General features: G+C 36.4%; 1 protein-coding gene across 1 annotated transcript in view; it reads right to left on the reverse strand.

Annotated features, from left to right (window-relative positions):
* Positions 1-24752, reverse strand: part of kcnh3 (potassium voltage-gated channel, subfamily H (eag-related), member 3) — a 267497-nt gene that overhangs the window by 77415 nt on the left and 165330 nt on the right. Inside the window, exons 3-5 of the mRNA XM_062061657.1 lie at positions 10995-11129; positions 4606-4745; positions 1738-1990 (exon numbers count right to left, since the gene is read on the reverse strand). Of these exons, the coding sequence (XP_061917641.1) occupies positions 1738-1990; positions 4606-4745; positions 10995-11129 (528 nt within the window). The remainder of the gene's footprint in view (positions 1-1737; positions 1991-4605; positions 4746-10994; positions 11130-24752) is intronic.

The following is a 24752-nucleotide window of genomic DNA, read 5'->3' on the forward strand; positions in this document are numbered from 1 at the left end:
TAATTGACCACAGTCAGGCTTGAGCCAATTAACAACGATTCAATCAATCAATCAATCAAAGTTTACTTGTATAACCCTTAATCACAAATGTCTCAAAGGGCTGCACAAGCCACAACGACATCCAAATATGAAAAAAACAACAAACAAACTGTTTTGTTACCCAAAACAATACTTTGTACATCATTTTATATTAAATAAATGCATGAGATTACGTCATTATTTGTTTGATAGTCACTTAACTGTTTATATTTATAATGTTTATGTTTACTATTTTATCATATTTTACATTATTAGAATAATAGTATGCTCTTTCAATGTCGCCATTTAAGAGCTGTGATTGGATATATTCCGAATTTGTCCCACCCATCGACAAGACAAAATTAAGTATGATTGGATTTCGTTTCTGTCAACTTCTTTGTCTCGTATTTATACTTTTACTAACATGTTAGTTACTTCTTTTATCATCTTAGTCAATGTGCCCTTGTTTTGATTACAGATCCTCTTATTTTTATAAATAAATAAAATAAGAATAAAATAAATAGCCTCCAACAAAAGGGTGGGCATGGCTTACTCTGTGGGCGGGCCTAGCCACTGATTGGCTCAGCCTCATGCAGCATTACTATTCTGGATTAAACGAGTGTAATGGTGACTAAAGGGTGTTATTTCATACCTAGAGGGCTCTCATAATGTTAAAAAAAAACACATTTTGAAGGTCACAAACAGTTTTTTATGCTTTGGCTATGAAAGTAAACGATTTATAATTATCAATTTTCCTACTTTGCCGAAAATATCTCACCACGGTCAGGCCTGGAACCATAATAGCCATAATAAAGGTATATTTCCAGATAGTTTGCGTAAAAAAAAAATGTTTGGCAACCCCAAAAATATTTTGTACATTATTTTTAATAACTTGATGAATCAGATGAAGTTCTAATTTGAATAGAGTATATTTATATGATTTATTATGATTCTTTTATTATATTTGACATTATTATAATAGTAGCTTTATTGTGTATTTGATATTTTAATTTCTTCACTAGCACCTAAAACAGGGGTGGGCAATACATTTTTACCGAGGGCCGCATGAACAACACGAGCACTGCTGGAGGGCCACACCGACAATATTTCAATTAAATTTTGCTCAAATTATTTTTGATATACCGTAAGATAACTAATAATAATAATAATAATAATAATTTCATTTAACCTAACTTAACTTTATACAAAAGCAGATTGCTTTTGATGGTTTTCTTTTTAACACTGTCTTACACAACACTTCCTGATGTATAATACAATGCAAAAATGTCAATTTCTGTCACTTTATCCTGCATCCTCTTTAAAAGTCCAACATTTTTCCCCATCAGATTTGGACAACCATCTGTCGTCACACCTGCCAGCTTGTCCCATTTCAGTCCTAACATGTCCAAACACGCATTTACCTATGTGAACAAGTCATTACCTGTGGTTGTTTAATATATTAAACAGTATAAAAAAGTTTCCTTTTTACCTACATTGAAAAAGAAATTAAAGAGATTAGGTTCTTAATAACTGGAATTGATAATTACTGCAATTGCCTCTTAATTTAGGGCTATATAAATAAACATTGATTGATTGATTGATAATTATCTCAACAAATGAAAATAAAGGAACCTCAACCTTTTATAATTATATCTATTTACAAATAGTTATATTTTGTGTGGTTAGCCAAGCATCATCAAGGCACTTTTCATTACTCACCCAGCATAAACAAAATCTCCACCAGGATGTCGCTGACGCTGGGGGGGCTTCTGGGGGCGCTGCCTTCGTCTCGCCCGCCCACCACCGTGAAGCACACGTTGTAGGGCACGGTGACGGCCACGTAGAAGGTGGCCAGCAGGATCAGCCAGTCCCAGCCGGCCTTGAAGGTGCCGTAGTGGAGCAAAATGAAGCGGGACTTCTGGATGGCCGCTACCTTGTACTCCGGGATGGGAGGCTTCTCCCCGAACATGTTCTGCGTGTAAGGATAAAGGTGTTCATAAGTATACAGGACTTTTTATGTGATATATTTTTCGCACTTCTTTTAAGATATAATTGCTATTGAAGAATTGTATTCCTTTTGCTGTGCTAAAATGTACTTTAACGCTGTTATGAACTTTGTTTTTATGTTGTGGCAAAATTAATATTTTAGTATTATCTTGTCGAAGTGTTTCTTATGTGATTGATGTTGTAGTGCTTCTCTTTACTGCTTTGGCCTGTTCTGTGTCTAAAAGATATGACAATTTTAGAGTCCCCAACTAAATTCCTCGGGCCCTGTGGAGATACACTACCGTTCAAAAGTTTGGGGTCACCCAAACAATTTTGTGGAATAGCCTTCATTTCTAAGAACAAGAATAGACTGTCGAGTTTCAGATAAAAGTTCTCTTTTTCTGGCCATTTTGAGCGTTTAATTGACCCCACAAATGTGATGCTCCAGAAACTCAATCTGCTCAAAGGAAGGTCAGTTTTGTAGCTTCTGTAACGAGCTAAACTGTTTTCAGATGTGTGAACATGATTGCACAAGGGTTTTCTAATCATCAATTAGCCTTCTGAGCCAATGAGCAAACACATTGTACCATTAGAACACTAGAGTGATAGTTGCTGGAAATGGGCCTCTATACACCTATGTAGATATTGCACCAAAAACCAGACATTTGCAGCTAGAATAGTCATTTACCACATTAGCAATGTATAGAGTGTATTTCTTTAAAGTTAAGACTAGTTTAAAGTTATCTTCATTGAAAAGTACAGTGCTTTTCCTTCAAAAATAAGGACATTTCAATGCGACCCCAAACTTTTGAACGGTAGTGTAGGTCTGCTTGGTTCTTGTCACATCCATGGGATTGCAGAGATCATTCATTTATATTGTCTTTGTCTTTTTGTTAAAGATTGCTCTCCAAATGGGTTTATTTTGTGATTGATGCTGTATCGCTTCCTTTCCCAAGATTGGACCTAACCATTCCTGTTTTTGCTCCTATCACAGTAAGAGTCTGTTTTTTGCTCATCCTGCTTCTGGCTTTATTCATTATTGACGCGTTTCTTGCTACTTTATGTTGTATATTTTTTTGTAGGGCTGCAACAACTAATCAATTAAATCGATTAAAATCGATTATAAAAATAGTTGCCGATTAATTTAGTCATCGATTCGTTGGATATATGCTATGCGCATGCGCAAAGGCTTTTTTTTATAAACCTTTATTTATAAACTGCAACATTTACAAACAGCTGAGAAACAATAATCAAAATAAGTATGGTGCCAGTATGCTGTTTTTTTTCAATAAAATACCGGATAGGATAGAAATGTAGTTTGTCTTTTTTATCCGATTATTAATCAAAGTAATAATCGACAGATTAATCGATTATCAAATTAATCGTTAGTTGCAGCCCTAATTTTACACCCAAAAATGTGTTTTCTTTTACCTTTTCAATATCTACTCCGTCTATTTGTATTTGTGTTTGACTTTCTCTTCTACTGTTACCAAATAACATTATTTTAGTTTTACTGAGATTCAAAGATAGTCTGTTTTTGTCAAACCATCTTTTTAATTTGTTCATTTTGTTATGATCTGTGGTCTAGATCATGTTTTGTTTGGTTATGTCCTGTTGGGTTTTGGACTCCATGTAGTTCCTGTTTTTGTGCACTCTTGTTTGTTTTGGTTTCCATGACTACTCATTAGTTTCACCTGCCTTATGCACGCACCTGTTCTAATCAGGAGATTATTATTTAAGCCTGTCGTCAGTTAGTCGGTCTGGCGACATTGATAGTTTCATGCTGATGTTCATTTCATGCTCTGTCCATGCCATAGTTCGTGCTGCTATTTTCATGCCACAGTAAGTGTTGTTTGTTTTATGTTTATAGTTTACGTTAAAGTGTTAGTTTTGTTCCCTGCGCCAAGTTTGTGCCTTCGCCTTGTGAGCGCTTTTTGTTTGTACCCCTTTTGTATGGATAGATTAAATAATGTTCCTACCTTCAAGCCTTGTCCGGTCTAATCCGTTTGCATCCCGGGAGAACAAATCTCGCAGCAAGCTGCGTAAAACACCCTGACCTGACACATTTCTCTGTTATTATTTGTATTAGCTTCTGTGTGTTCTCTCCTGAACAAAACACAGTTGTATCAGCTGCAAATAATACTAACTTTAAGTCCTTTATAACTTTACAAATGTCGTTTATGTAGAGATTGAACAATTTTGGTCCAAGTATTGATCCCTGAGTTACGCCACAAAATATTTTCAGCTCTGTAGAAGTGTGTTCGCCTATCTTCACGTATTGCTTCCTGTTGGTTATCAACCCTTTGATTCCATACCTTTCTAATTTGTTCATTAAGATGCTACGATTAATCGTGTCAAATGCTTTTGTTGAATCCATAAACAATGCAGCAGCACATTTTTTGCTATCTACTGCATTGGTTATCTCTTCTGTTATTTCCATTAATGCCATTGACGTTGCGATGTTGGCTCTGTATCCGTATTGGTTTTCTGTGAGTGTTTCATTTTTTTTAATGAATTTGTCTAATCTGTTGTTAAACAATTTTTCAATAATTTTTGAAAACTGTGGAAGTAGAGAAACAGGTCTGTAGTTGTTGGACTCACGTTGTTGATCTTTAGCTTGCTCTTGTCTTGCTTCTGCAGGTGTCCAGACAGGTGGTAGAGGACGGCTCGGCTGCGACGGCGGTTGGCATTGAAGCCGGGAGGCCGCGTCACCTGATGCACCTCCAGACCCGTCTCCTCATCTGCGGAAGGCAAAGAGACTCAGACAAACGATGCAAAACAACATATTTGCACATGATGAAATGTGTTTAATCAACTTCTCTTCCCACTGCGTATTTCAAAAGGGGCTATTTTATTAGGGATGTTATAAGCTTAATACGAGTCCCGAGAGCAGGGGTCTTGAAATTAATTTACCTGTCTGCGCCGCACTAAATATTCACTTCACAATCACATTTTATCTGTACTAACATATGTTAGTGAGTTCTACTTGGAACATGTGCTTTTGTAAGGTTTGCAAACACAAAAGTTTAGTTTTTCCTCAAAATGACAGTATTGTGCTTAGAATCTTCTGAAAACGCGATCATTATAGCAATAAAAGCCTTATTCAGACACGGTGTTACTGTTCTAACTGTGTGTAATGTTACAGTGGCCAAAAATATTAAATATACTTGTTAAATAAAACCTCTGCCTTGTTTTTAATGAATACTTCACTACAGATTTTTGATGTAGGTCAATATGGTGGTACTTGGAGAGCCAAGTGTTTTTTGAGGTGGTACTTGGTGAAACAACTTTGAGAACCACTGCCTTTATGCTATAGATGGATCAAAAAGTTTTGGGCATGTTTTGATGAGACTTTCAGGAAATGTTAGAAATGAGATAAAGAACAAATGTTTGCATTTTAGGGATTTTTTTTTACTGTTAAAAGGTCGGACCTGGCGAAGGTCTGAGCTCTCCGAGAGATTTTCTAGTTTTATCTATAATTTTGGAGCCTTTAAATTGCCATTCTGTTCAACTTCCATAAAAATAAAAAGAAAACTGAACATAATTTTAAAAATTATTTATATTTTCCATTTTTTCAGTAAGAATTTGGAGGCGGTATTAGTCAAAATGTAAACAATACCCATCGCTCCCATCCCAGAGTGGTGTATAAAGAGAGCATGGCCAACTCGGTTTTAGGCGATCTCCTCAACGATTGGTCAAAAGGCACTCAGAAGACTATACAGGGCGCCATAACTGCTACAACTTTGTGTAAAGTTCTTACATCGCTTTCCCCACAACCAGGAAAGAAGACAAGTACAGGAAGTAGGGATGATGTTTGATAAGAAATTATCGAGTTCGAACCTATTATCGAATCCTCTTATCGAACCGATTCCTTATCGATTCTCTTATCGAGTCTAGATAGGTTGTTGTATATGGAAAAAAACACACAATATTTGGTGTAACAAAAGCTCGCTTTTATTATATAGAAAAAAATTAAATCTAATAAACGAATAAATATTACCTGTTACCCCCCTAAAAAAATAAAATAAAATAAATAAATATTGACTGTTGTTACCCAAAGTATATTAAGTGGGATTTTTAAGTAAAACAAATATATACAGTAACACAAAAACAACCTGTCTCTGTGATCACTATAGGTGTATAAATAATACTATAATGTTAAATAAAATCAGTCCCTTGGGCACAAAACTGAAAATAATACAGCTCTCCAAAAAGTGCACTTCTGCTGCTATTTGACATAACGGTTTGTTATGATGCTTGACATTTTTGCACTTTATTTCTTTATTGAAAGAAAATTCTATGAAGAGAAAAGTTGTTTGAAAATGTGGTTACAATGCTAAAAAATGAAAAGTTAAAGCTAAAAAAAGAAATACACTTTATTGAGTTAACATTATTTCTTTAAAGGGGGAAAGATGTGACGTTATGAGCTAGGAATATTACAATTACACTACCCAGCATGCAACGGGAGTGACGAGCATGCGCGGTATCCCCGAAAAGTGTTGTTGCATGTCGCCACCCGGCAGCTAAGAATGAGGTTATGAGCATGCTGTGAAAGTAAACGTCATGAACTCAGCCAACACGCCTCGTCTGCATTATTTATAATTAGAGAGACAACACATATACAGTGTGATTTTGTTTTGTTTACAAGGAAAGAAAAACAAAAGTTAAAAAAGGGAGATATGTTGTATATATATGTATGTGCTGCGGTTGCTTTAAGAACGTTGCGACAGCTGCCGTAAAGGAGGTGCGTTGCTAGCCTGGTTGCTATGTTGCCGGTTGTTCGTAAAAGTGTTCGTCATGTGTTTGTACCCTGCTCAAATCTCTCAGTAAAGTTATTCATTGGATTATACACTACCGTTCAAAAGTTTGGGGTCACCCAAACAATTTTGTGGAATAGCCTTCATTTCTAAGAACAAGAATAGACTGTCGAGTTTCAGATAAAAGTTCTCTTTTTCTGGCCATTTTGAGCGTTTAATTGACCCCACAAATGTGATGCTCCAGAAACTCAATCTGCTCAAAGGAAGGTCAGTTTTGTAGCTTCTGTAATGAGCTAAACTGTTTTCAGATGTGTGAACATGATTGCACAAGGGTTTTCTAATCATCAATTAGCCTTCTGAGCCAATGAGCAAACACATTGTACCATTAGAACACTGGAGTGATAGTTGCTGGAAATGGGCCTCTATACACCTATGTAGATATTGCACCAAAAACCAGACATTTGCAGCTAGAATAGTCACTTACCACATTAGCAATGTATAGAGTGTATTTCTTTAAAGTTAAGACTAGTTTAAAGTTATCTTCATTGAAAAGTAAAGTGCTTTTCCTTCAAAAATAAGGACATTTCAATGTGACCCCAAACTTGTGAACGGTAGTGTACCTTTTTTTTTAAAACTCTATTACACCTTGGAGCGCTTTTTCCGGTTCATTGTTTTTCCTGCTTTCCCTATCTGTGCCAAATGACTGAGCTACGTGACGTAATTTCTTGTGATGTCTCACGGGGCATTTCTGGTCGGGACGGGATTGGTCCCAGGGATTTGAATAAAGAAGCAACTCTTTTTCTTTACTATAGTGGTCTCGATAACGGGTACCGGTTCTCAAAAAGGGATTCGAGTACGAGGACTCAGTTCTTTTCTTATCGAACAACCGGGAAAACCGGTTTCGAGTATCATCTCTAACGGGAAGTAAAGGTTCGCCATCAACACTGGAGAGTTGCCGATTAAAACGTCTTGTGCCAGGTAAACATTTTGCGTTTTGTTCAGGACAGAACACACAGAAGCTAATACAAATAATAACTGAAGAAATTAATAAATTAAAGAGAAGATTTGACAAAAAACAGACTTTCTTTGAATCTCAGTAAAACTAAAATAATGCTATATAAGACAAAGTCAAACACAAATACAAATAGACGGACATTGAAATAGCAAAATAAACCAAATGTTGGGTGAAATAATAGATGACAAAGTGAACTGGAAATCTCATAAAGTGGCAAGAAATATGTCAATAATGAATAAAGCAAAATATGTTCTGGACCAAAAATCACTCCATATTCTCTACTGCTCGCCGGTGTTACCAAATCTGAGTTGTTGTGCAAGAAAATAGTGAAATATGTACAAAAGTACACTTATTCACATAGCATGTTAGAAAAAAGAAAGATAAGTTATAATAATATACAATGAGTGATGCATACAGTGAGGAGGCAGACACCACAGTTGACATACTTCACACAAAAGTCACAATTTCTCCGTGATTGTTGGTCCAAAGCTAATGAAGATTTTGGCAAAATGAGGGTAATAAGTTATTTTTTGGGTCATTCTGTGTCATTTTTTTACGTTTATGGCACCGTCGTGTGCCTGCTGGTTACGAAACACTGCAGGAATGTAGCAGCAGAGTGCGTCACATATGGCCGCAAAATTACACTTTCACGAAATAAAAGCGTGTTGTATTGTAAGTTTATAAGCTGGAGTATGTTTAGAAATACAGTACAGGCCAAAAATTTGGACACAATGTCTCATTCAATGCATTTTCTTTATTTTCATGACTATTTACATTGTAGATTGTCCCATCAAAACTATGAATGAACACATGTGGAGGTATGTACTTAACAAAAAAAGGTAAAATAACTGAAAACATGTTTTATATTCTAGTTTTTTCAAAATAGCCACCCCCTTGCTCTGATTACTGTTTTGCACACTCTTGGCATTCTCTCAATGAGCTGCAAAGAGGTAGTCACCTGAAATGGTTTTCACTTCACAGGTGTGCCTTATCAGGGTTGATTAGTGGAATTTCTTGCTTTATTAAAGGGGTTGGAAATAAAGAAAATGCATTGAATGAGAAGGTGTGTCCAAAGCTTTGGCCTGTACTGTATATATACCGTATTTTTCGGAGTATAAGTTGCTCCGGAGTATAAGTCCCACTGGCCGAAAATGCATAATAAAGAAGGAAAAAAACATATATAAGTCGCACTGGAGTATAAGTCGCATTTTTTGGGGAAATGTATTTGATAAAAGCCAACACCAAGAATAGACATTTGAAAGGCAATTTAAAATAAATAAAGAATAGTGAACAACAGGCTGAATAAGTGTACGTTATATGAGGCATAAATAACCAACTGAGAACGTGCCTGGTATGTTAACGTAACATATTATGGTAAGAGTCATTCAAATAACTATAACATATAGAACATGCTATACGTTTACCAAACAATCTGTCACTCCTAATCGCTAAATCCCATGAAATCTTATACGTCTAGTCTCTTACGTGAATGAGCTAAATAACATTATTTGATATTTTACGCTAATGTGTTAATAATTTCACACATAAGTCGCTCCTGAGTATAAGTCGCACCCCCAGCCACACTATGAAAAAAACTGCGACTTATAGTCCGAAAAGTACTGTAGACATATTATATTTTGTCAGAAAAACTAACGTCAAAACGACAGCAATTGCATGCATCGGGACACAACCGCACACGTCCTTGGAAGTACCGTATTTCCTTGAATTGGCGCAGGGAATATAGTATTCGCACGTCTAGAATTACTGCCGGGTCAAACTCGTTTCTCAAAATAATTAACGCATGCTTGGCCTTATCCCCGGTTCATTATTAACGCCGGATCAAATTCGTTTCGCAAAATATACATTTTATTATCGCATGTCTATAATTTTCGCCGGGTCAAACTCGTTTCGCAAAATATTTAGCATATGGCTAGAACATCTGCCGGGTCAAATTCGTTACGTCACGAGTGACGCTTTACCTGTCCTCATTTTCAAAATGGAGGAAGCTGCTTTCAGTAGTTTGCAATCGCACAAAGGAAAAAAGATAAAGAGCTATTCAGTAGGATTTAAGGTCCAAGCTATTGAATACCGGTACAGTATGCTAAAAAGAACAGTAAGCAGCTATGTTTTATTAATATACCGTAGCTGCGTGTGTCAAATACTGTATGAGTCATTAAACCTCCTGGTGGTAGAGGGCGCTGCCGCGCTAGTGATCCTTCTTGCGACTTCCGGTACTGCAGAAGAAGTGACAACATGCAGCAAGAGATTTTATTTTATTTTTTTTCTCTCGCCTGAACTTTTACTTTTAACATGGAGGATTACATACCGGTATCTAAAATAAAACAGTTTTCTAAACTGGACTTTCAATGGAAGCAGGAGGTAATAATTAAAGGAATATCTCCATCGAGACAGAGAGACTTTTAAAACTGAAGAAAGAAAATAAGGAAGACTTCTATAACCAAGTTATCGATGCTTTTGGTCAGAAGGAGCTGCAAATGGACTCCATTTATAAGTACAGGTAAGACCATAATAACATTTTTTTTAATTAAATGTGCTTTTCATGATGGTATGCTTACATCACACTCAAAGCGCACGCCTAAATTTACCGCATTCCTTTTGGTAAACGCCGGAGTGAGAAGAGGCTTTAAAATAATTACCGCATGCACGGCCATCCCGCCGGCTTCCGGTAAACGCCGGAGTGACAGGAGGTTTTAAATTAATTAACGCCCCTGCGGCTATTCAAGGAAATACGGTAATCATGGCGCCTGTTGATTAGACAGTCATACTCTCTTTATACACCACTTTGTCCCATCCTTACTCCTATGGTGCCTTCATACAGTGTTTTGTTGGTGGCCGCCCTTATACATTGATTGTTGTGGGTTTCTGGCCTCACACTCTCATTTATTTTATGTATTGTTATTCTACACAGATGCAGTGCAGAACTCTTCACACAAGTGGTTTGCGGTTGGAACAAGGCTTCGATTCTGCGCTTACTAATAAGCTGCCATTCCACTTTGTCCAGGGAGGATAAAATGGAAATAAAAAAGCCATCCTCCAGGGGAAGTGTAGCTAGCAAGCTCACACTTCCTCACAGATTGGAAAGGATAAATGCTGTTAGTTAAAACACCCGGAATGCAGAAACAGACTGAATAATTTTCTCGTTAGGATTCGATGCTAACACACTTGGAAAAACACCTCGCCTATGTGCTGTCACTCACCTGTATCCGGTCCCTGCTCCGAATCCTGGTCCTTCTTCTTGTCCGTGATGTCTTTGTGGGACACGAGGAAGAGGACCACCTCGCCCTTCTCGTTCTTGATGGGTACGATGTCCAGAAGACACCAGAACTGCGTGCCTTTACGCAAAACCAACACAGAATGCGTCAATCCGACAGCTGACCGGCAACATTTCAAAGAACATGCAGATGTAATTAAAGCTGCTGGATGCGGACCACTCGTGCATCAGGAGGTCGCCTACAGCCACTGCTTTTGTACGCCACACACCTGGTGTTTTATGGGACTTGGCATTAATTATGTTTGTTCAAATGAAACAGGTTTGTGTCTACTGCAAATGTGCCCATCAAAGTTTAGAGACACTTTCTCTTTAGCAGCATTCAAAAGTCTTATCTTTGGACTGGTACTGTAGCGGGGGGTGTATATTGTAGCGTCCCGGAAGAGTTAGTGCTGCAAGGGATTCTGGGTATTTGTTCTGTTGTGTTTATGTTGTGGATGTTCTCCCAAAATGTGTTTGTCATTCTTGTTTGGTGTGGGACGGAACCAGATTTTTACATATATCCATATTTAAGTGTTACTTCTTTACTTCCATAGTCATATTACAAAACAGCTAGTGTTTTTCCAGTTCAGTCTACAAAGTACTGTGTGTAGGCCTTGGAGTATTGGAATGCAAACAGTAGACATAACAATGAGGTGGGGAGGAGGGAGGGGAAGAGGGGGGTAGGAGAGAACGTGAAGGGGGAAGCAAAGGCAGACCGGGTAGAGCCACGCATCTGAATGGGTTATGCAAGGCTGGTCTCATTATTGTCAAATATTTGAGAATAAACCACAAAATACCAACTACTGCCTGGTGATCAATTTAAACTTCAGCTTATGTGCCATAGAAAGAACTTGGGAGTGACCAACAACTTAAATTCCCTGGGAGGAAGAGCTGGTCAACGCAACAGTTCACAGTGTGGTGCATATTTGTAACAGTGTTAAAGTTGTTTATACGGTTCACCCTCAGTGTGACCTGTACGGCTGTTGATCAAGTATGCAGGCATTCCCTTGTGTGTGTGTTAAAGCCGCATATATAATGTGACCGGGCCGGCACGCTGTTTGTATGGAGGAAAAGCGGGCGTGACGACCGGTTGTAGAGGACGCTAAAGGCAGTGCCTTTAAGGCACGCCCCCAATATAGTTGTCCGGGTGGAAATCGGGAGAAATTCGGGAGAATGGTTGCCCCGGGAGATTTTTGGGAGGGGCACTGAAATTCGGTAATCTCCCGGGAAAATCGGGAGGGTTGGCAAGTATGCTCTATTATGCAAAACCAACTTTTCTTACCTATTGGTACCTGCTGTTGTGTATTTGGGATCTGCATAAGTCCTGGAAATTTTAAATCAAACTGTAGAGGTTGATAAATTAATAAAGATTATCTTATTATTTATAAAATAATCTTGCCTTCTTTCATACTTCCACCAACGACGCCGTTTGAAATTAGCTACAAGTCTGACGTTCTGTTTAAGTGTAACGTCAGCGGATTATCCATACATGGTAGAAAGGTACCCAGAGTGCCTTGCTTGCGTCCGCCTTTGTGGTCAATAAGCTCCTTTTTTCCTCGTACATGCACATGCATCTTCTGTTGTTGCCATGTATAAAACAAGGTAACATATAGTTCAAACTTAATGTGTCAGTAGACTCGATATGGAAGCGCTAAAAACGACAACAAATTGGGCCTGGAGAAGATGCAGTGGAAGTGGAGGCACGTGGACAATACCTGCCCACAAAATGGCGCATCCTGAAGAGACGGTCAGAAAGCAGTTTGAAAACGGTCTTTTCTATGCAGCATTTTGAGCATTACATGTTATGTAGACCAGTGGTCCCCAACCACCGGGCCGCGGCCCGGTACCGGTCTGTGGATCGATTGGTACCGGGCCGCACAAGAAATTTAAAAAAAATAAAATAAAAATAAAAATATTTTAATTTTTAAATTTTTTTATTAAATCAACATAAAAAACAAAAGATACACTTACAATTAGTGCACCAACCCAAAAAACCTCCCTCCCCCATTCACACTCACTCGCACAAAAGGGTTGTTTCTTTCTGTTATTAATATTTCTGGTTCCTACATTATATATCAATATAGATCAATATAGTCTGCAGGGATACAGTCCGTAAGCACACATGATTGTATTTCTTTATGACCGTGGGACAAATTTTCAAGCGTTGACCGGTCCGCAGCTACAAAAAGGTTGGGGACCACTGATGTAGACCACAAGGAGCTGTTTTAAATGTAGAACAAAATCATGATATGGCCCTTTTAGATAGAGATGTCCGATAATATCGGCCGATAAATGCTTTAAAATGTAATATCAGAAATTTTTGGTATCGGGTTTTTTTATTAAATCAACATAAAAAACACAAGATACACTTACAATAAGTGCACCAACCCAAAAAAACTCCCTCCCCCATTTACACTCATTCACACAAAAGGGTTGTTTCTTTCTGTTATTAATATTATGGTTCCTACTTTATATATCAATATATATCAATACAGTCTGCAAGGGATACAGTCCGTAAGCACACATGATTGTGCGTTCTGCTGGTCCACTAATAATACTAACCTTTAACAGTTAATTTGACTAATTTTCATTAATTACTAGTTTCTATGTAACTGTTTTTATATTGTTTTACTTTCTTTTTTATTCAAGAAAATGTTTTGAATTTATTTATCTTATTTTATTTTATTAATTCTTTAAAAAAGGACCTTATCTTCACCATACCTGGTTGTCCAAATTAGGCTTAATAATGTTTTAATTCCACGACTGTATATATCGGTATTGGTTGATATCAGTATCGGTAATTAAAGAGTTGGACAATATCGGAATATTGGATATCGGCAAAAAGCCATTATCGGACATCCCTACTTTTATATACTGAGGAGACAAACAAAAGGAATTAGCTCTTCAGCAGGTCCAGAATGCTGCTGCTCGAGGGCTGACTAAAAATACAAAGGATCAAATTATCCCTGTAAAGTACTTGCTTGACTACAATATTAACATTATTTACCTTTGTTTACATGTAAAACTTTAATGTGTTCATGTTCATGAACATGCATAAATAAATACCGTAATTTCCGGACTATAAGCCGCTACTTTTTCCCCTCGTTCTGGTCCCTGCGGCTTATACAAGGGTGCGGCTTATTTACGGCCTGTTCTTCTCCGACACCGACGAAGAGGATTTCGGTGGTTTTAGTACGCAGGAGGAAGACAATGACACAATGATTAAAGACTTAATTTTCATATACCGGTAGGCTGGTTATTTTGATAACGTACAGGCGAGCACTTTGTATTACTTTGCACCGTCGTATTATTTGTACTCTGCACGAATGCTGTTCGCCATGTCAAAGATGTGAAAGTTTGATTGTATGATTGAAAGATTTATTGTTAATAAATGGGACGCTTTGCGTTCCCAAACAGTCATCTCTGTCCCGACAATCCCCTCCGTGGTAGCAGGAACCCCTATATACTACGGTAATTACACATCAAAACCCTGCGGCTTATAGTCGGGTGCGGCTTATATATGGAGCAATCTGTAATTTCCCCTAAATTTAGCTGGTGCGGCTTATAGTCAGGTGCGGCTTATAGTCCGGAAATTACGGTACATAAATAACTTGTTACTCTACTACAGGGGTGTTAAACTCACTTTCATCGTGGGCCACATCACAGTGACCTCGTTTGAAACTGCAAAACATTTGTATTATAACCATATAAAGGTAGGGTGTGATCGTCTCATGATATTACACAACTTCCCCTTTATTTGATTATGATCACTGATGGAATCAAGATGATGAGCAGATATTAAAGTTCACATATTGTAGAATTTATTTCAAAAAGGTTTACAATGACCAAAAACATTTGAATAGTTTGTTTTACAGAAGTTCAAACAAACATGCTCAACCCTCAGAGGTATTAATGGGTGCTGAATCCTCAAAAAAAAAAAAAAAAGGTGTACAAAAGGTACAGGAGAGCACTCCAACTTCTATTATATATATATATATATATATATATATATATATATATATATATATATATATATATACATATATATATATATACACTACCGTTCAAAAGTTTGGGGTCACCCAAACAATTTTGTGGAATAGCCTTCATTTCTAAGAACAAGAAAAAACTGTCGAGTTTCAGATGAAAGTTCTCTTTTTCTGGCCATTTTGAGCGTTTAATTGACCCCACAAATGTGATGCTCCAGAAACTCAATCTGCTCAAAGGAAGGTCAGTTTTGTAGCTTCTATAACGAGCTAAACTGTTTTCAGATGTGTGAACATGATTGCACAAGGGTTTTCTAATCATCAATTAGCCTTCTGAGCCAATGAGCAAACACATTGTACCATTAGAACACTGGAGTGATAGTTGCTGGAAATGTAGATATTGCACCAAAAACCAGACATTTGCAGCTAGAATAGTCATTTACCATATTAGCAATGTATAGAGTGTATTTCTTTAAAGTTAAGACTAGTTTAAAGTTATCTTCATTGAAAAGTACAGTGCTTTTCCTTAAAAAATAAGGACATTTCAATGTGACCCCAAACTTTTGAACGGTAGTGTATGTATTAGGGCTGCAACAACTAATCGATTAAATCGATTAAAATCGATTATAAAAATAGTTGCCGCTTAATTTAGTCATCGATTCGTTGGATCTATGCTATGCGCATGCGCAGAGGCTTTTTTTTTTTAATTTTTTTTTTTTTTCATTAAAACAATTATTTTTAATTATTATTATTTTTTTTTTAATAAACTTTTATTTATAGACTGCAACATTTACAAACAGCTGAGAAACAATAATCAAAATAAGTATGGTGCCAGTATGCTGGTTTTTTTTCAATAAAATACTGGATAGGATAGAAATGTAGTTTGTCTCTTTTATCCGATTATTAATCGATTAATAAAAGTAGTAATCGACAGATTAATCGATTATCAAATTAATCGTTAGTTGCAGCCCTAATGTATATATATATATATATATATATATATATATATATATATATATATATATATATGTGTGTATTTTATATAGCTTGTTGCATGACATAATGAAACAATATTCCGCTAAGAATAAACGCAGCTGCATGCAGTACAATTAGTTTCCTGTCAAACAAGAAAGTGTCTTATCGACGTCCCACTGGGGTGAGTTTTTCCTTGCCCGTATGTGGGCTCTGTACCGAGGATGTCGTTGTGGCTTGTACAGCCCTTTGAGACACTTGTGATTTAGGGCTATATAAATAAACATTGATTGATCATTGATTGATTATTATTTCCAAGCTTTCGCGGGCCACATAAAATTACGTGGCGGGCCCCAGAGTCTTGAGTTTGAAACCTACGTTCTACTAGAACCAGCAGTGTCCAGAAAAAACTTTTTCATGTCCGATACCGGTGTTGGAGCCTTGATTATTAACCGAAACAACATTGGGATGCGGTACAATATTAGCGTGAATCAGACATTATTTTGTGGTGTGAAATATGAGAAAAGATCAGGTGAACTTAGTCAAACAGAGAGAATTGTTCTTATGCTGTCTTTAAGTTGAAGTATGGAGTGGTAATTGTTTGTTGGCAACACCTAGAGGTCATAAAAATTCATTAAGTTAAGCTCATGACGCATTATGTTGAATGATGCGGACACGTTTGTTACTGGATACTCTTTAATATGCTTCCACTGTGGAGACTTTGTTTGTTTAAGAAATATGCAATACTTATTTGGACAGGTTGGAAAACTGGGTGGGGATCTCAGGCACAGTTTTAAGCTGGTTCAAGTCATATCTACAAGATAGGAACTATTTTGTTTCCATTGGTGACTTTGTATCAGAACCAACCAACGTAACGTGTGGAGTCCCCCAAGGTTCAATCTTGGGGCCGACTTTATTTAACATCTATATGCTCCCACTAGGACAAATCATGCAAAATAATAACATTGACCATCATTGCTATGCCGATGACACCCAAATCTATGTAGCGCTATCACCAAATGACTATCGCCCCATAGATCTTCTGTGCCAGTGCATTGAGCAAGTCAAACACTGGATGTGCCAAAATTTCCTACAACTAAATGAAGATAAAACTGAGATAATTGTTTTTGGTGCTAAAAAAGAAAGGTTTAAAGTCATCCAACACCTTCAATCACTGTCCCTGAAAACCTCAAATAAAGCCAGAAATCTTGGGGTTATTTTAGATTCTGATTTACATTTCGACAGTCACATCAAATCAGTAACAAAATCGGCCTACTATCACCTCAAAAATGTAAAAAGACTTAGAGGGCTCATGTCAGCTCAAGACTTAGAAAAACTTGTACATGCCTTTATTACCAGTAGGCTAGACTATTGTAATGGTCTCCTTGCAGGTCTTCCCAAAAAAACTGTCAGGCAGCTACAGCTTGTTCAGAACGCTGCTGCTAGAGTTCTAACAAAGACCAAAAAATGTGAGCACATTACACCAATTCTTAAATCCTTACATTGGCTCCCTGTACATCAGAGAATAGATTTCAAAATCCTCCTGCTCACATATAAATCGCTACATGGTCTAGGGCCCAAGTATATCACTGATATGCTCCCACTATATACGCCCTCTAGATCACTAAGATCTTCTGAGACCAATCTGTTAGCGGTTCCAAGAGTAAACTCAAATCAAGGGAGATCATCATTCAGTCACTATGCAACACATAGCTGGAATAAACTTCCTGAAGATGTCAGACTCTCCCCAACTCTGACTACTTTTAAAACTAGACTGAAGACTTTTATGTTCACCTTAGCTTTCAGCTAAATCTTTTAATCTTTTAACTTTTAACGTCTGCACTGTTTTTATTTTTATTGTCTGCATTTTAATTTTGCTTTCATTTTCTTTCATTTCACTTTGTTGTCTGTGAAGCACTTTGAGTCTGCCTTGTGTATGAAAAGCGCTATACAAATAAAGTTGCCTTGCCTTGCCTTATTTATAGTGACAAATGTGCTGTTTTAACTGCAATAATGTTTAAATAAGAACACATATATGCCGAGCTTGTGTGCTTAGCTGTTGTGTAGCTGCCAGTGGTCAATGATTTGACTAAAATAGAAGACAAAACAAACGTCTGTGCATATTGGAGGACATTTAGATGTTATCTGGCAGTCCAGCTTTGCAAAAGTAAACCCGCTGCAGGACTGCTTGTATCGGACGTTTCGGTCGCGAGCCCATATAATGTAAAATATTAACTAGTGTGGCCCACTGATGCATTTCATGTCCAACAAGAGCGTATCAAAGCCTTGTTTGACTCCAGAAATCGTTGAACACCGGCAGCCTGGTCCCGCTTGGAGGAAGAGAATGACGAGAGAAAGCCAATAAGTACACAATGTTCATGCATGGCGCTGCGTTTGTTTTGGTTTCCCGTTACTCGCATGTGTACTCCCCCGGGACTCCACGCCTGGCCGTTTATGGATACAGTCTCTCCTGCCAGTCTAACCAACCCACGGGATCGGATGCGAGTGAATAATGCAGGAGGAAGGAATGCCTGAATAAAATCATTCGACATATTGTCCTTGTTTGCCTGGAACAAGGAGGGTAAACAAGAGCGGATCGAAACAACACCTTGTTTTGTCTCTTCCCTTGTCAGAGTCGAAGGGGGATTATGATGATGAGAGACAATTAACAAATACATGGTGGCAAACGCAATTAAGGGTTGCACTGATTGTGTTTACTCAGTGACAATGCAAACACTTTTTTTTTTTGCACTTACTTTACATAAAAACGTCAACCTTATTCAAATAAACGTCTCAAGGGTGAGGTTGAAGGTCTGAATACAGTATGTTGTTTTTTTAACTAAGAGGACAAAGGTGGACTTTTTTCTTCTTTTTTTGGACACTGAATTTATGTACCGGTAACTGTTTTTTTTTTGCGCTTTGAATTTTGTGAACAGAATTTTTCATTACATCAAATTATGCTGACAAGTTCAGTGAAAAAAAAAATTGTTAGCAAAGTGCTAGTAAAAATATCTGTGTTTTAAAATTCAGTGTATACAAATTATCTGTAAAAAAATAAATAAATAAAAATTTATAATAATAGATTTTATTTGTAAAAAGCACTTTACATTGAGTAAACAACCTCAAAGTGCTACAGTGTATTAAAAAAAATAAAAAGATAATAAAAAAATAAAAAAAAATAGAACAGCCAAATAGCTAGAACTAGTATGCATATATCTAAAAAAAAAAGGCTTTTTAAAAAAAGAAGGGTTTTTAAGACTTTTTTAAAAGCATCCACAGTCTGTGGTGCCCTCAGGTGGTCAGGGAGAGCCTTCCACAGACTGGGAGCGGCGGAGCAGAAAGCCCAGTCTCCCATTGTTTGTAGCAAAAAAGTCAGTGCTGACTCACTTCCGGTAAATTAAGACTAAAGCAATCGGTTTTGTCTCAGAAACAGCCAATGAGGTGTCAGGTTTGAAGTCACGTGACACGGGTCTTGCAAAACAGCATAAAATAAGCAGTTAACTGGGCTGCCTGGGCATAACACAACATTTCAATGCGGCCCGCTGGATATTTTCAAACTATAGAAATCATTACAACGGTTATAATTTTTTTCCAATGGGATTCTCAGCATAAGTTGATGTAAAAATATTCAGTTCACAAAAAAGTTACAAAAATTCAGTGTGAAGAAAAAAAGGACACAAATTAACCTCTATATACGTTTTGCATATATTTGTAGAAAAATGTTCCACCTCGATGGGCAATAAGGACTTTAAAAAAAATGTAATTAATACATTTTAAAAAGTATTTTATACATGATTTTTCCTAAGTGGGTTTTCATTTTGAATAAAAAAAATTAAATGTCCAATTCTTTTTGCAGGTGTGAGATACACTGCCAAACAGGACATACAAATGCATTGAACATAAAATAATTTAGATTCATATTATTTTTTCACTTTGTTGCTTAAATCCCTCAAATAACTTATGCTCTAAACAAAAATACCAACATGGAATGTGTTTCCCCCCCTGTCAAGGCATTTTTATCAAGTGATCAATTAGTACAAAGGTGCATAAATTATTTTACTACTTTATACCTGGGACTATGATTACCTGATCAAAAAGCCTTTAAACAGAGTCAAAACGTTTGATATTGTTTAGAACTGAAGTTTATTGAGAAATTAGACCAAAAAAATTACAAATAAAAAATATCCAAAATGGTTTTAAGCCCATCAAAATCTTAAAGGGGAACAGATTTTTGGGGGGGAATTTTGCCTGTCATTCACAATCACTATTTAAGACAAGAACACGTTTTTCTTTATATATGCATTTTAAGTGGTAAAATACGACCAGTGGCTAACAATTCAAATAATGGAGTACACTATTCTGCCCACAAAGCCCTCTAAAAAACATCCAAAAACCGCCAACAAATGTCCGTTTACATCCTGTGACCGGAATAGTAACTAAATATTAGCAATATTGTTATTATAAGCGCTATTACTGATGGCAAGACAGGGAAAAGACACCCGTTTTTTTTTTTATTTGCGTGAGGATTATGATTAATTTTTCATCCAAACAGGAATATATATACATACCCCCAGTGTGCATGCCAGTGAGAGCAGACATTGTACAGTAAGTCAGTGTTTCTTGTTGGGCCGCAAGCGCCCCCTTGATGGCCGCCAAAAAATATCTTGTTTCTCAGCAGTACTCCGTTGTAATACACTTTTCCACCACTTGTGGCAGTCATGACAATCTCAAACAAACAGAAGAAGTCCGGAGCTAAAGTCAGAGATATTTTTGAGCGCAAAAATTATGACTAAAGTGGTGAAGCTGTAATTTTTATGCATTTAATAAAAAAATAAGTTTATTTAAGAAACATATGTATATATATATATATATATATATATATATATATATATATATATATATATATATATATATATTAATATATAATTATTTATCATTAATTTAGTTGATTTATTTTCGTATTAAACAATTCAATCAGTTTTTATGAGTCCCTCATATGCAGTGTATTTGATTAGTATTTATTTTTCTAATCAGCCCAACCTAAGCCTAAGGGTTATGCGTCAAACAAATAATTATAATCTTTGTGATTAACACATGGTTTCATATCATTTGACAAGGTTTATCCTGTTAAACTGTAAGTAGGTTATATTTAATTATTGAATATGATTGAAATTAGGAAAAAGATTACAAATTCAGTGTTAATATTTCCTCTGTGGTGGAAAAGTTGGGCCCCAAGGTCAAAAAGGTTAACAACCCCTGTAGTAAGTGATTGTTTTATTATGTTCGTAGTTCGTATTTCTTGTTTAACACTACTTGCTGGATCTGCTTATCGCTGAGAAGCTCATCCTCCTTATATTCAGGCTCAAAAATGTAAGGTTTGATCATCATTTGTCCTGAAGTAGTCTTTGTTGTCTCTTGTGAAGTCTGCCATGATTAGCAATAGTTGTTGTTGAAGGGAAACGCGAATGTTTTGATGCGTCTGTGAAATTAATACATCACCGTATGCTTAAAATGACCAAAACGTAAATCTTACAAAAATATTATAAATGTGCCTGTGACTACATTACATATATACTTTCAGCATGTATACAGTATATATATATATGTATATATATACACTACCGTTCAAAAGTTTGGGGTCACCCAAACAATTTTGTGGAATAGCCTTCATTTCTAAGAACAAGAATAGACTGTCGAGTTTCAGATGAAAGTTCTCTTTTTCTGGCCATTTTGAGCGTTTAATTGACCCCACAAATGTGATGCTCCAGAAACTCAATCTGCGCAAAGGAAGGTCAGTTTTGTAGCTTCGGTAATGAGCTAAACTGTTTTCAGATGTGTGAACATGATTGCACAAGGGTTTTCTATTCATCAATTAGCCTTCTGAGCCAATGAGCAAACACATTGTACCATTAGAACACCGGAGTGATAGTTTCTAGAAATGGGCCTCTATACACCTATGTAGATATTGCACCAAAAACCAGACATTTGCAGCTAGAATAGTCATTTACCACATTAGCAATGTATAGAGTGTATTTCTTTAAAGTTAAGACTAGTTTAAAGTTATCTTCGTTGAAAAGTACAGTGCTTTTCCTTCAAAAATAAGGACATTTCAATGTGACCCCAAACTTTTGAACGGTAGTATATATATATATATATATATATATATATATATATATATATATATATATATATATATATATATATATATATATATATATATATATATTAAGGCTGCAACAACTAATCGATTAAAATCGATTATAAAAATAGTTGCCGATTAATTTAGTCATCAATTCGTTGGATCTATGCTATGCGCATGCGCAGAGGCTTTTTAAAAAAAAAAATATATATAAACATTTATTTATAAACTGCAACATGTACAAACAGCTGAGAAACAATAATCAAAATAAGTATGGTGCCAGTATGCTGTTTTTTTTCAATAAAATACTGGAAAGGATAGAAATGTAGTTTGTCTCTTTTATCCGATTATCAATCGATTAATCGAAGTAATAATCGACAGATTAATCGATTATCAAATTAATCGTTAGTTGCAGCCCTAATATATATATATATATATATATATATATATATATGTGTATATATATATATATATATATATATATATATATATATATATATATATATATATATATATATATATATATATATATATATATATATATATATATATATATATAAAATGATTATGGAGATATTTGGAATTTTTTTTAGCAGACTTTATAGGCAGAATAGAGTGAATCCCAATACAATACAATTAAATAAAACTAATATGACTTAAGTGTAAAACAAAATCAACTGCTAAACAGTGATGTGACTAACTATGCCATAAAATCTATGTATTCATACAAAACTGACAATTAATATTCACACTCATTAGGAATCAATATTAAATTAATACCTTATTCCAGTGATTCTTAAACTGTGGTACACATACCATTAGTGGTACGCGGGCTCCATCTAGTGGTACACCAAAGAATCACTTAATTAAATATTCAAACACAGTGTTACTGTTCACTGTGTGTACTGTCACAGTGGCCAAAAATATCAATTATATGTGTTGAATAACACCTCTGCCTTGCTTTTAATAAATACCTAGGCCCACTACGCTACTGTAGGTATACTGTCATTATTGTGGTACTTGGAGAGGCAAATGTTTTCTGAGGTGGCACTTGGTGAAAAAAGTTTGAGAACCACTGCCTTATTCTATTTATTATTATGTTTTATTCGGCGCTGATGGCAGAGTGTCAATATACTGGCTGGGAATTGAACCTGTGCCCTTCTGTGTAATAGTGTGACAAAATGTAGACTACTGTACATAATTGCATTAATACATAATTACATGAAATATTGATATAGGTCACAAGTGTCTAGGGACATTTTTTCCCCGCAGCTTTTTTTTTTTATTGGTCCTCTTCATATTAAAAAAAGTAAAAAGAGTTAATTATTGATGAGGTGTATTATTACATTCGTCACACAAAGCTGAGATGTTTTTTTCCATACGTTGGGATTAAATAAGTTATCTTCTTCCCACTCCCTTTTAGGCAAAACTGGACAATAATGCACTATATTAATTTATATTATTAGGTTTTGTCAACTTGTACGTCTTTGTCATTGCCTGAAATAAATAAATAAATTAAAAAAAATTAAAAAAATACATACGTTCATCTACAATCAGATTGGTTACAGTATCTGACTCACAGATCAACGAGTTTATGTTTGAGTACATGACAAGTATTCCTTGTGTGATTTGACACACGTACATTTTTACCAATTTGTTTTTCGTTAATAAAACACGATGTTGAGCTAAGGAACTAGCTTTTGAAATATTAAAGCCATGTCAGAGGAGTCTCATTTGCATTTTTATCCGGAAGACTTTCCCCCTTTCAAATCTCGACATGAAAGTTTGATTTATGAATAAAAAATGTTCCATTCACAATTTTCACTCCACACACTCCTCGCCTCGCATGCTCGTGAGTGAATAACTGTGCTCACTGCTGAGCGAGGATTCCTGGTAGTGATGGGGACGCCTGCTCACTTCGGGGGAGACGCTTCTTTTGGCTCGGCTCCCGAAAAAGAGCTGAGCTCTCACATGGCTCCTCAGGTTCTATTGTTACTTAAATGGATTTATCACCGAAATACATGTAAAGTACCGTATTTTCTGGACCACAGGGCGCACCGGATTATAAGGCGCACTGCTGATGAGCGGGTCTTTTCAGCTATGTTTTCATACAAAAGGCGCACCGCATTATAAGGCGCATTAAAGGGGTCATATTCAGATTTTTTTCGAAATTGAAAACACTTCCTTGTGGTCTACATCAGTGTTTTTTCAACCTTTTTTGAGGCAAGGCACATTTTTTTCATTACAAAATCCGGAGGCACACCACCAGCAGAAAGCGTTAAAAATGAAACTCCACCAGGTCGTCGTGCCTTATTTTGAGTTTGTTGGGGTTTTCCTGTAGCAGTTTCATGTCTTCCTTTGAGCGCTATTCCACGCACCTGCTTTGTGTTGGCAAGCAAGGCTATTTACATTGTTGCTATCCTTCTTTGTGTGGACATTGTTGATTGTGGACGCCGTAAGTTTTTGCTGTCGTCCAGCATTCTGTTTCTGTTGACTTTGTAGCCAGTTCAGTTGTACTTTCGTTTTGCATAGCCATTGCCTTTTCCTTTCCCTTTTGTTAAGGGACGCCTCTCTCTCGCCCTGGACCATCTGCCTCGTTCCTTCGCTC

This window comes from Entelurus aequoreus, linkage group LG10 (assembly GCF_033978785.1).
Source record: "Entelurus aequoreus isolate RoL-2023_Sb linkage group LG10, RoL_Eaeq_v1.1, whole genome shotgun sequence".
Taxonomy (NCBI): Eukaryota; Metazoa; Chordata; class Actinopteri; order Syngnathiformes; family Syngnathidae; genus Entelurus; species Entelurus aequoreus.